The sequence below is a fragment of the Moschus berezovskii genome, chromosome 16 (genome assembly GCF_049115385.1).
Source record: "Moschus berezovskii isolate FMDL1 chromosome 16, NW_MosBer_1.0, whole genome shotgun sequence".
Classification (NCBI taxonomy): domain Eukaryota; kingdom Metazoa; phylum Chordata; class Mammalia; order Artiodactyla; family Moschidae; genus Moschus; species Moschus berezovskii.
Window position 1 is genome coordinate 78356694 of NC_142475.1, and position 10435 is coordinate 78367128.

The 10435-nt window shown below is 48.4% G+C and overlaps 1 protein-coding gene across 1 annotated transcript; it reads right to left on the reverse strand.

Moving 5' to 3' along the window:
* Window positions 1-8808: 8808 nt before the first annotated feature.
* Window positions 8809-9804, reverse strand: NPBWR1 (neuropeptides B and W receptor 1). The gene has a single exon (XM_055432647.2). The coding sequence runs from the start codon at window positions 9799-9801 to the stop codon at window positions 8809-8811; it is 993 nt and encodes a 330-aa protein (XP_055288622.2). The 5' UTR covers window positions 9802-9804.
* Between the last annotated feature and the right edge of the window lie 631 nt (window positions 9805-10435).

Consider the following 10435-nt stretch of genomic DNA (forward strand, 5'->3'; position numbering starts at 1 on the left):
GGAGACAGAAATGAGTCAGAGGACTCAGGGGACAGCCTGCGAGTCCCGCCAGCTGCAGCCTGCAGGGACATCTGGACAGGGCTCAGCTCTTGGAAAATCGAACGGAGGGACCTCGTTTCCTTAAGAGTCTGGCAATTGGAGCCATAACTCAGGATGAAAGCAGATTCCTGGCTTCTCAGACAAGCGCAGGCTCTGAATCTGCTGGGTTTACTGAGTCTGTATAGTTCTCCACAGTTGTGCTGTTTACGTCCCTAATTAGTCACATTTTTGCCTTTTTAGATCAAGCAGAAGAAGAGAAAAGGCAATGGAAGCTGAGGTCCTGAGGGTGGCTGCTGGCCACAGTGAAACCTGTCTCCAGTCACCGTGGCCCAAAGACATGAGGGGCTCCGGTGTAGGGAACCTGTTTTTTTGTTTGTTCTCTTAAAAAAATTTTTTTTTTACTTCAAACTCTTGTTTATGACTCAAAATTCTAATCTTTAGGTTCCCTAATATTTTCAGAGCTTTCCTTGATAATCTTTTAGTGGCCCCTGACTGATGACACTCAATCCTTCCAGCATCTGTTGAAATGCATAGTGTATGTTGACTGGTCTCTCTGTATCGCTGGCCCCTCCGGGCCATTTGTTGTTGTTCAGTTGCTGAGCTGTGTCCTACTCTTTCCGACCCCATGACTGCAGCGCACCTACCTTCTCTGTCCTTCACACTCTCCTGGAGTTTGCTCCAACTCATGTCCATTGAGTCAGTGATGCCTTCCAACCATCTCATCATCTGTGCCATCTATCGAACATTTACACAAAGTATCAATAGAGGATGAAATCCAGGAATTCAACTTATGCTGAAGATATGAAGTTTAATGATATTTAAGGCATATCACCTTTTTAAAAAAGCCATTTATCTTTGCTATAATGGGATAAATATGCCCTTTCCGCAGAATGCACAATCTCAAAACTAAAGGTTTTATGAAGCCTAAATAAACAGAAAATAATTTTGAGGTATTACAAAGGGGGTTTACTTTTATGAAAGAACATTTCCATTAGTTTTTACTTTTTTTCCTGAAGAGTTTTCTGAATAGTCACAGTATGTGTTTGTCTGTCATGCCCCTCACATGAAAGTACAGCAGTTTCAAATAAAATAAATTTCAGTTCTTGACTTACCTGGGGAAGACTTTTTCATTTAGAGTTTCTCATACTCCTAGTATTTACAAAATGAGTAAAAAACTTCTACTCACACAAACCCCTGTGCACAAATATTTATAGCAGTTTTCTTCATAATTGCTAAATCCTGGGAGCAACCAAGACATCCTTCAGTAGGTAAATGGATTAACAAAGAGCAATACATCTAGGCAATGTCATTCAGCACTAAAAAGAAATGAGCTCTTGGGAATTCCCTGGCAGTCCAGTGGTTAGAACTTGGCGCTTTCACTGACGTGGCCTGGAATTAGTACCTGGTGGGGGAACTAAAATCTCGTGGCATGGTCCAAAAAAACCAGTTTTTAAGGCATGAAAAAACATAGAGGAAACTTAAGTGCATTTTACTAGCTGAAAGACACCAGTATAAAAAAGGCAACATACTGAATGATTTTACCTATTGTTTGCTCGCTTAGGGTTTCTCAGGTAACTCAGTGGTAAAGAATCCACCTGCCAATGCAGAAGACACAGGGGACAAGGGTTTGATCCCTGGGTTGGGAAGATCCCCTCAAGGAGGAAATGGCAACCCACTGCATTATTCTTGCCTGGAGAATACCAGGGACAGAGAAGCTTGGTGGGCTACAGTCCATGGCGTGGCAAAGAGTCAGACACAACTAAGCGACTGAGTAAGCAAGCAGAATTACTAACTGAAACAAGCCAGTATAAAAAGGCTGCTGCTGCTGCTGCTAAGTCACTTCAGTCGTGTACAACTCTGTGCGACCCCATAGACGGCAGCCCACCAGGCTCCCCCGTCCCTGGGATTCTCCAGGCAAGAACACTGGAGTGGGTTGCCATTTCCTTCTCCAATAAAAAGGCTACATACCATATAATTTTACCTATAAGACTTCCTAAAAAGGCAAAACTATGGAGCCAGTAGAAAGATCAATGGTTGCTAGAGTTTGGGGAAAGAAGGGTGAGTAGGTGGAGCACTGGGGACATGGCAGGGATTTCAAGGTGCGGGGACTGAAACTATCCAGTACGATTCTATAATGGTAGATATGGGTCATTATACAGTTGTCCAAACAGCGTACAACACCAGGAACGAACTATACATGGTGTAAGTGATGTGTATGTAAGCCCAAGTTCATTGGAGACCTCCAGGGAAATTATTGCTCTCTGTATATAGGTGTGAACTCTTCCTCTCTCCTTTGTTTCTTCCTGAAGGGAATACAGAAAAGAGGCTGGACTTGTGATGATGAAGTGGCAAGAAAACAGCTTGTGCTGAGAATGGTGCTGGGAAGTCTTTAAAGGACCCAGGGACTTCGCTGCTGGTCTAGTGGCTCAGACACCATGCTCCAAATGCAGGGGGCCCAGATTCAATCCCTGGTCAGGGAATTAGATCCCACATGCCACAACTAAGAACCTGTGTGCCACAATGAAGATCCAGGACAGCCAAATAAATTTTTTATAAAAATTTTTAAAGGACCCCAGACATTCAAAGCATCATGGGACAGTTGCACTGCTAACTTTTGACTTATCAGAAAAATTGGCCCCCATCAAAGGAGTTATATGGAGACCAATGTTACTCAGTTATTGCTTATTAATTACTAATAGGCTAATCTATTTTATGGTTAATTATCTAGGTTTATCAATATCCACATAGCAGAATTAAGGTTAAGTTTAAATTGATTGTGTTTGGAAAAATCCAAATGTTTGAGGTGACGTAAAAATAATATCCAAATATAGCAATTGTTAAGCTAAAATCCTGAAGTTTAAATCCTGTGGACATAACTATAGAATTAAATATTAAATTTCCTAGCAATTGTATCCAAGTGTTAGTCCCTCAGTCATGTCCGACTCTCTGTGGCCCCATGGACTGTAACCTGCCAAGCTTCTCTGTCCACGGAATTCTCCAGGCAAAAAGACTGGACTGGGATTCTCCTCCAGGGGATATACCTGACCCAGGGATCACACCCAGGTCTCCTGCATTGCTGGCAGATTCTTTAAAATTCAAACAATTCAAGTAATTATGTTAACAGGGGATTAACATAATTACTTGAATTGTTTCAGGCCAGAGTTATCTTAATTATGGATATCTGTTATAAGAATAAATCTATAACAACCAATATAATATAAAAAAAGTGATTATATAAAAAAAAATTGATTATGTAAAAAAAATAAATAAAAATAAAGAAAATGTGGTGTATATAAAAAATATTTTAAATTTTGTGGGTTGAACTTTGTAATTTTTATTTTACGGAAATGTTACATAGTCATAAGAATTTCTGTTCTGAAAGAAACCTGGTGAATTACTTATAGAAAAGATCCACTCGGCTTGAATAACTTTTTTCTTACAAAAATTATCTCAGTGCGCCCTCTGGTGGCTTTTCTCAAAAATAGACTAATCTCAAGTTGAAATTTTAGGGAAACCAAACAATTGACTGCAAGGAGATCAAACCAATCAGTCCTAAAGAAAATTAGTCCTGAATATAAATTGGAAGGACTGATGCTGAAGCTGAAATTCCAATACTTTGGCCACCTGATGCGAAGAACGGACTGATTGGAAAAGACCCTGATGCCGGGAAAGATTGAAGACAGGAGAAGGAGACGACAGAAGATGAGATGGTTTGATGGCATCACCTACTCGATGGACATGAGTTTGAGCAAACTCCGGGAGTTGGTGATGGACAGGGAAGCCTGGCATGCTGCAGTCCATGGGGTAGCAAAAAGTCAGACAGGAATGAGAGACTGAGCTGAAACAATTGATATGAAAATGGGTACAAGTGATAAACTATGAAAAAAACTCTCTGAACTCTGAACGCCTGGATTTAAAGATACGCATTTATCCCTCCGTTCAAAAACGTTCATCGAGTATCTGCTGTTAAAGATGTAAAGCGAAAGTGTTAGTCACTCAGTCGTGTCTGACTCTTTGTTACCCCGTGGACTGTAACCCACCAGGCTCCTCTGTCCATGGGATTCTCTAGGCAAGAATACTGGAGTGGGTTGCAATGCCCTCCTCCAGGGGATCCTCCCGCCCCAGGGACAGAACCCATGTTTCCTTCATTTCAGGCAGATTCTTTACCGTCTGAGCCACCAGGGAAGCGCCCCCTACCGGGAGAGAGCTCCCAAAAAAGACATTCTGTTCCAACCCAGGAGCGTGCAGTTCACGGATCCTGACGTTTCTCAGAGATGTCAGTTTACCTTTTCTTCTCTTTCCCCATCTTTTTTTCTTTTCTTTTAATTGATGTGATAGTATGTCTCTGTATAACCCTATGAGATATGGTATGAATACATGTGAAGTGAAGTCACTCAGTCGTGTCTGACTCTGAGACCCAATGGACTGCAGCCTACCATGCTCCTCCGTCCATGGGATTGTCCAAGCAAGAGTGCTGGAGTGGGTTGCCATTTCCTTCTCCAGAGGATCTTCCCAACCCAGGGATCGAACCTGGGTCTCCCGCATTGTAGTCAGATGCTTTATCATCTGAGCCACCAGGGAAGTCTGTAGCTTGCCCTAAATTTAAGGACAGTATCCTCCATTGTGAAACTCTGCTCTGTATAAAGAGGCGCTATTAACTTTCTGTTCTGCTTCAATGGCGCACCTAGCCCCAGGTCCTTACACACAAAGCATGCAGGTTACAATGTACCTGGTACTTTTGGGGTTGAGCTCTACATGCAGCTGGCTCTGGTCAAGGAATTTTTATTCTTATATAAACTTCAACAACACTGCACACTTTCAAGACTCTGCATGAGGACTGAAGTTTTACTATTAAATCTTATCTTCCCTTTGTACATGACATGACAATAGTAGGTATATCTTGCCTGGTCCACAAATTATTTCAAAGACATCCATGTTTTCTATGGTCTGATAACTTCAGATCACACACTGCAACCAAGTTCATCTCTGCTGGAATAGGATGAGACAATTCCTAGAACAGGAACCAGATGGCTCTGATTGGTCTTGATTGGTCTTTTGGCCCTTGCCAAATCGACCAACTTCCAGTATCTCACTTTGTATATAAAATGGGGACCAAAGTGCCAGACTGGAAGCCATCCTTATAAAAGAGCCTTAGGAAAGCAGTCTCTGACATGTTCCTTAACTGGACAAGTTCAATGATCCTACAGAATCATCTAGCCGGAACATAGCTTGCTGCTGTTTCCCCAGCATGTTGCTAAGGAAAGGAGTTTTCAGGAAGTTGAGGGTTTTTCTAGTGAGCTTCTCTCTACCATAACCATTCGTGTGCCATGTCTATGCATTTCGCTAGCTGAAATAGCAATGTGTATGCTGACAATTTGATGCTAAAGCTGAAACTCCAATACTTTGGCCACCTCATGTGATGAGTTGACTCACTGGAAAGGACTCTGATGCTGGGAGGGATTGGGGGCAGGAGGAGAAGGGGACGACAGAGAATGAGATGGCTGGATGGCATCACCGACTCTATGGACATGAGTTTGAGTGAACTCTGGGAGCTGGTGATGGACAGGCGTGCTGTGATTCATGGGGTCGCAAAGAGTCAGACATGACTGAGCGACTGAACTGAACTGACTGACTGATGCTGACAATTTAAGTCCTTTCTCTTCCCTTCTCACTCTCCACACAAACTGCTCAAATATTCAATAAATGAATGAAATAACAAGCTTGTTATCCTCTTCCATCCAGCATATAACACAGGGTTTTTGTGCTAATTGGCAGTTTTACATTATTTTCACAATCAACCAAAATAAAAAGGTGAGGGGATTTCACCCTTAACCTTATCAAGTTCTTCTATCTATTCATTGCTTATCCATTAGATAACATTTCCTTGAAGGCAGTGTTTTTAAAATTAATGACACATAAATGCTAAGGTGATGAATTATGGATCCATGTTCTCAGAAATAGAATGTTAACTCTCCACACAGAATGTTTCACCTTTTATTTAACCAGAGCTTCCTTGCCATGGACTAGCAGAGTTTCTGCATTTCTCTAGAGAATGCCTAAGCACATACATTACATAACTGTACTAAGTAAAACCTGGTAAAACAAAGTAGACATTTTAAAATAACAGAAGTGGTAGAACCAAACAGCACAGTTTACAGGAAGACTGCAAAAATTCAACAGAGTTAAAACCTTTGCAATTCAATGAGGTGAGTAAATTCTAGTTATCTTGCTTGGTACCTAAGTCATAAGAAGGTAGCCTGAGACTTATAGTCTGGAGTTCTACATGCTGTTATGAAGGCAACAACCTAGAAACGATGATACAACAGTTTATTCAATGATGTAGAAAGCCAGGAGGAAACAAGTACTGGGTCCCATTTAATCACACACACAAGGATGCCAGTCCACGCTTGGCTGAATGGACAACACAGCCGTGTCAGTCCTATGTTTTTTCCAGTGATCTTCTTGTAGATTCAAAGACACCCAGGCTGTGTGTATATGTGGTGTGTGTGTGTGGGGGTGCCATCAATAGGCGGGTCACACAGCTCTGCCCCGATGTGTATCCCGAGGATGTCAAAGTACAGTCTCTGAGAATATGAAGACAGAAGAGGCTTCAAATCTGGGTTTGTGGCAGAATATCCACAAAAAAGAATATCTGCTTTTTGTCCATCACCTCAGAGGATGAGCAGTTACTCTACACTTACATTTTTAACATTGACAAACTACTGAGGATTCACAAAACAATTTTGTGAGTCACAAAGAAAGTAAATAGAATGTTTCCAAGGAATCTGAAAGATACTAAAATGAATTCCAAGAGGGCTCTGAAATCCACCAGCAAAGCACTGTTCAAATGCCATCAAAATGCACTGGAAATAGGAAACCATATTCTGAAGCTATTAATACTATTATTTGTCACCCAAAGTATGTTTCTAAATTTACATTTTCTAAACTCATAGCTATGAATCACCCCGTTGTTCCTAATAGCTTTGAGAGCCAAGGAAGCAATTCTTATTCATGAAAATCAGGAAGGGAGTTAGCATCTTCCTTGCGGTGGGGGGGGGGGGGGGACTCCCTTCCTGAGTTTCCATTTCATTTATTTTGTTAAAAGTATTTTAAAGCTAAGAGAAAGTGGTTAATGTCCATTAATCTAAGTTAACAAATCCTGCCACACCAGCAACAGCACTTTAGATCACACCTAATCCTGACCGTAGGAAACAAATACTTTTAGAAATTTTCATTCCTGTTTGGAATTCATACCAAAGGGGAAAAAAATCTTTTAAAACACTCATTAATGACTGGAGTTTGGTTAATGCTCTGCCCTCAGGTCTGAAGACTATAGACGGCTGGGCAAAGCCAATGTCAGTCCTCCCTATTAATTCACTTTTGTCTCCTGTAAGTAAAGATAAAATAAAGATAGGGTGCTCTCTGGTTTCCTTTCTCAGCTTGGACCAGACATTACCCAGGGCCCTGCGGAAAGAACCCAGGAGAGGTTATTATAAGGTCTCATCATTTCAGTCCCTCTGAGGTGAAAAGGATGAAGCATATGAGGAGAAAGGGAACGCTGGAATGGATGCACATCTCCTCTTGATCTCATTAAGTCCACAAAAGCCTGTGAGATTAGTACACGTTTTTGTACACGTTTTAGTACACACATATTTATAAAGTTCTCAACCTCGAAAAGCATATGCACACAAAGAATTGCAGCGAACTGCTCCAAGCTGTACTAGAGGTCGTCGGGGGCAGAGGGGCGTAGGGGGATTGAATCCCTTTGCAGACGGAAGCGATGACGAGTAACGGAGCCACGGGAAGAGCGGCTTCGCAGTTGGGCTCGCTCACCTGCACACACAGCGCCGTTTGGGATGCTCGGCGCCTGCAGTGGCTCCACCAGGGGGCGCCGCAACCCTGCCGGGGACTCGGCTCCTGGTCTTTCCGGAGCCTGGCGCGCGGGGCTCCGCGGTGACCACAGGAGTGGCAAAGTGGAAAGGCTAAGAGAGAAGTGGCTGGGGCACGAAGGGGTTATCACCGCTTTTATATTAATAACTGCTGTGTAGACATCACAGCCTATTTCCATCCTCCTCCCAAAGACCCGGCTTCTGCTAGACGCGCGCGCGCGCACACACACGCACACACGCACGCACACATTCACCCCGTGCCCCTTCACCCGAGCTGCTCTGTGTCCCCCGCGAAGCCCCGGGCGGCCTCAGCCTCTCTCCAGCCCGCGCGCGCCTGGACGCTCATCCCCCGCGGCGAGAGCGCGTGGAAAAGCGCCAGGGGCCAGTGCCAGGCTGCTCTCCAGCTGGAGCAGCGCAAACGGTGGCTGCTGGAAATCCGAGAAGCCGAACGTGGGGCCGACGCCAGGGCACCCGCAGCATCCTCGGGCCTCTCCCCTGACGGCGCCGAGGGATCCTCCTGATCCGGGCTGTGCTCAGCTGGGGCGGGAGGCGAGAGGGGAAAGGGAAGAGGGTCTCAGCATCACGACCCCCTTCCTCCCCTCCTGTGTCAAGCTCAAGGGTTGCCTCGGTGCCCTTTGGCATTAGGCAGCCGTCTGTGCGCTGTCAGCCACAGCGGTCCCCAAGCTCCGCGCGCTCCCGCAGGACCCCGAGGCTTCGGCAAATTCAAATTGCGCGTGCAGCCACAGAGCTTCCGAGGCCGGAGGTCCCGGGACAGGCCCGAGAATCCGCATCTCTAGCAAGCTGGGAGAGGGGTTGCCGGGGCGCCGCGGGTCGGGAACCACCCTGAGTGCCCCCGAACGCCGGCTCCTCGCGAGCGGGCTCAGGAGGCGGCGCGACATGCCAGCAGCTGGCGGAGGCTCCGGCGGAAGCTGTCGTCCAGGAAGGCGTAGAGGAAGGGGTTGAGGCAGCTGTTGGTGTAGCTCAGGCTGGTGATGAAGTAGGACACAGCGATGACCAGCGGCGTCTGCGGGAGGTCGGTGGTGAGCGCCACCACGGTGCTCAGGTGGTAGGGAGTCCAGCAGAGGAGGCACACGGCCAGGATGGCCACCACCAGGACGGTCACCCGCTTCTTGGCGCGGTCCAGGGCCTTGGCGTGGCTGTCGAGGCGTATGGCGCGCAGCCGGCACAGCAGCGAGGTGTAGAGGACGCAGATGGTGGACACTGGGATGGCGAAGCCGAGCACCAGCGTGTACAGGCGGCTCGCGCGCCACCACAAGGCCTCGGGCTGCGGGAAGACCAGCACGCACTGGCGCCGGCCCTGCTCCTCGTCGAGCCGCGCGAACACCGCGAAGGGCAGCACCACCAGCGTCGCGACCCCCCAGACGGCCAGGCTCACGGCGCGCGCGGCGCCGTACGTGCGGCCGGCCACCCGGCGCGACTCGGCGGTGGCCAGCACCACCAGGTAGCGGTCGGCGCTCATGACCGTGAGGAAATAGAGGCTGGAGGTGTTGTACTGGTCGATGGCCACGACGAGCTTGCATAGGAGCTCCCCGAAGGGCCAGCGCCGCAGCAGAAAGTCGGCGATGTTGACAGGCAGCACGAGCGTGAAAAGCTCGTCTGCCACTGCCAGGTTGAGGATGAACAGGTTGGTGACGGTCTTCCTGCGCGGCGCCCGCAGCAGCACGAACAGCACCGCCGAGTTTCCCACCAGCCCCACCGCGCAGATCACAGCGTACACAACGGGCACGGCCACGGCCAGCGGCGGCGGCAGCGGCGGCGGCTGCCCGGAGGCGTTGGGACAGCCGAGCGTGGGCGCGGGCGCGGGGCACGACGCGTTGGCGCGCTCCGGCCCCCAGTACGACGCGTTGTGCATCCTGGCGAGGACAGAGAGTAGGTCTTCGCCGCCGCTGCCCCGCGGGGGCTCTGCGGTCCCGAGGACCCGACCCGCGCTCCGAGCCCGGCGCCGGCCTTCCAGGGGAGGCCGGTTCCCGCCGCCCTCTCCACGCACCAGCTCCGCGGACTCCGGGGCTGCGAGGTGGAATAGACGGAGGGCACCGCTGAGGCTTGTGGACCACGCGCAGTTCTGCGGAGAAGAGCAGTTCCGAAGGGAGGGGGCGGCCGGCGCCCAACCTGCCCCACGTGATCGCTCTCGGCCACCTGTTGAAATCTTCCTCTGACCCGTTGGCAACATCAAGGAAGTGCTAGAGAGAAGAGTCCTTACCTTCATAGGAAAAACACAAACCCACTTCCCCTACCTGAGCTCCCACTCCGCCCCCGGAGGTCCCAGTCAGCTCAGAGAGTCCTGCAGCCGCCAGCTTGGGTCCCCCGAGGTTCCGTGCGCCCCCGGGAACAGCGCGCCCAACAAAAGCCGCTGGCTCACCCGGCTGATGCGGGGACCGGGTCTGCGTCTTCGCGAGCTGGCCGGAGAGGCAGCGGCGGCGCGGGCGGGCTGCGCGCCCCCTCCCGGTGTGAGCCCCCGAGGCGTCTGCCGGAGCCTCCGCGGGTCC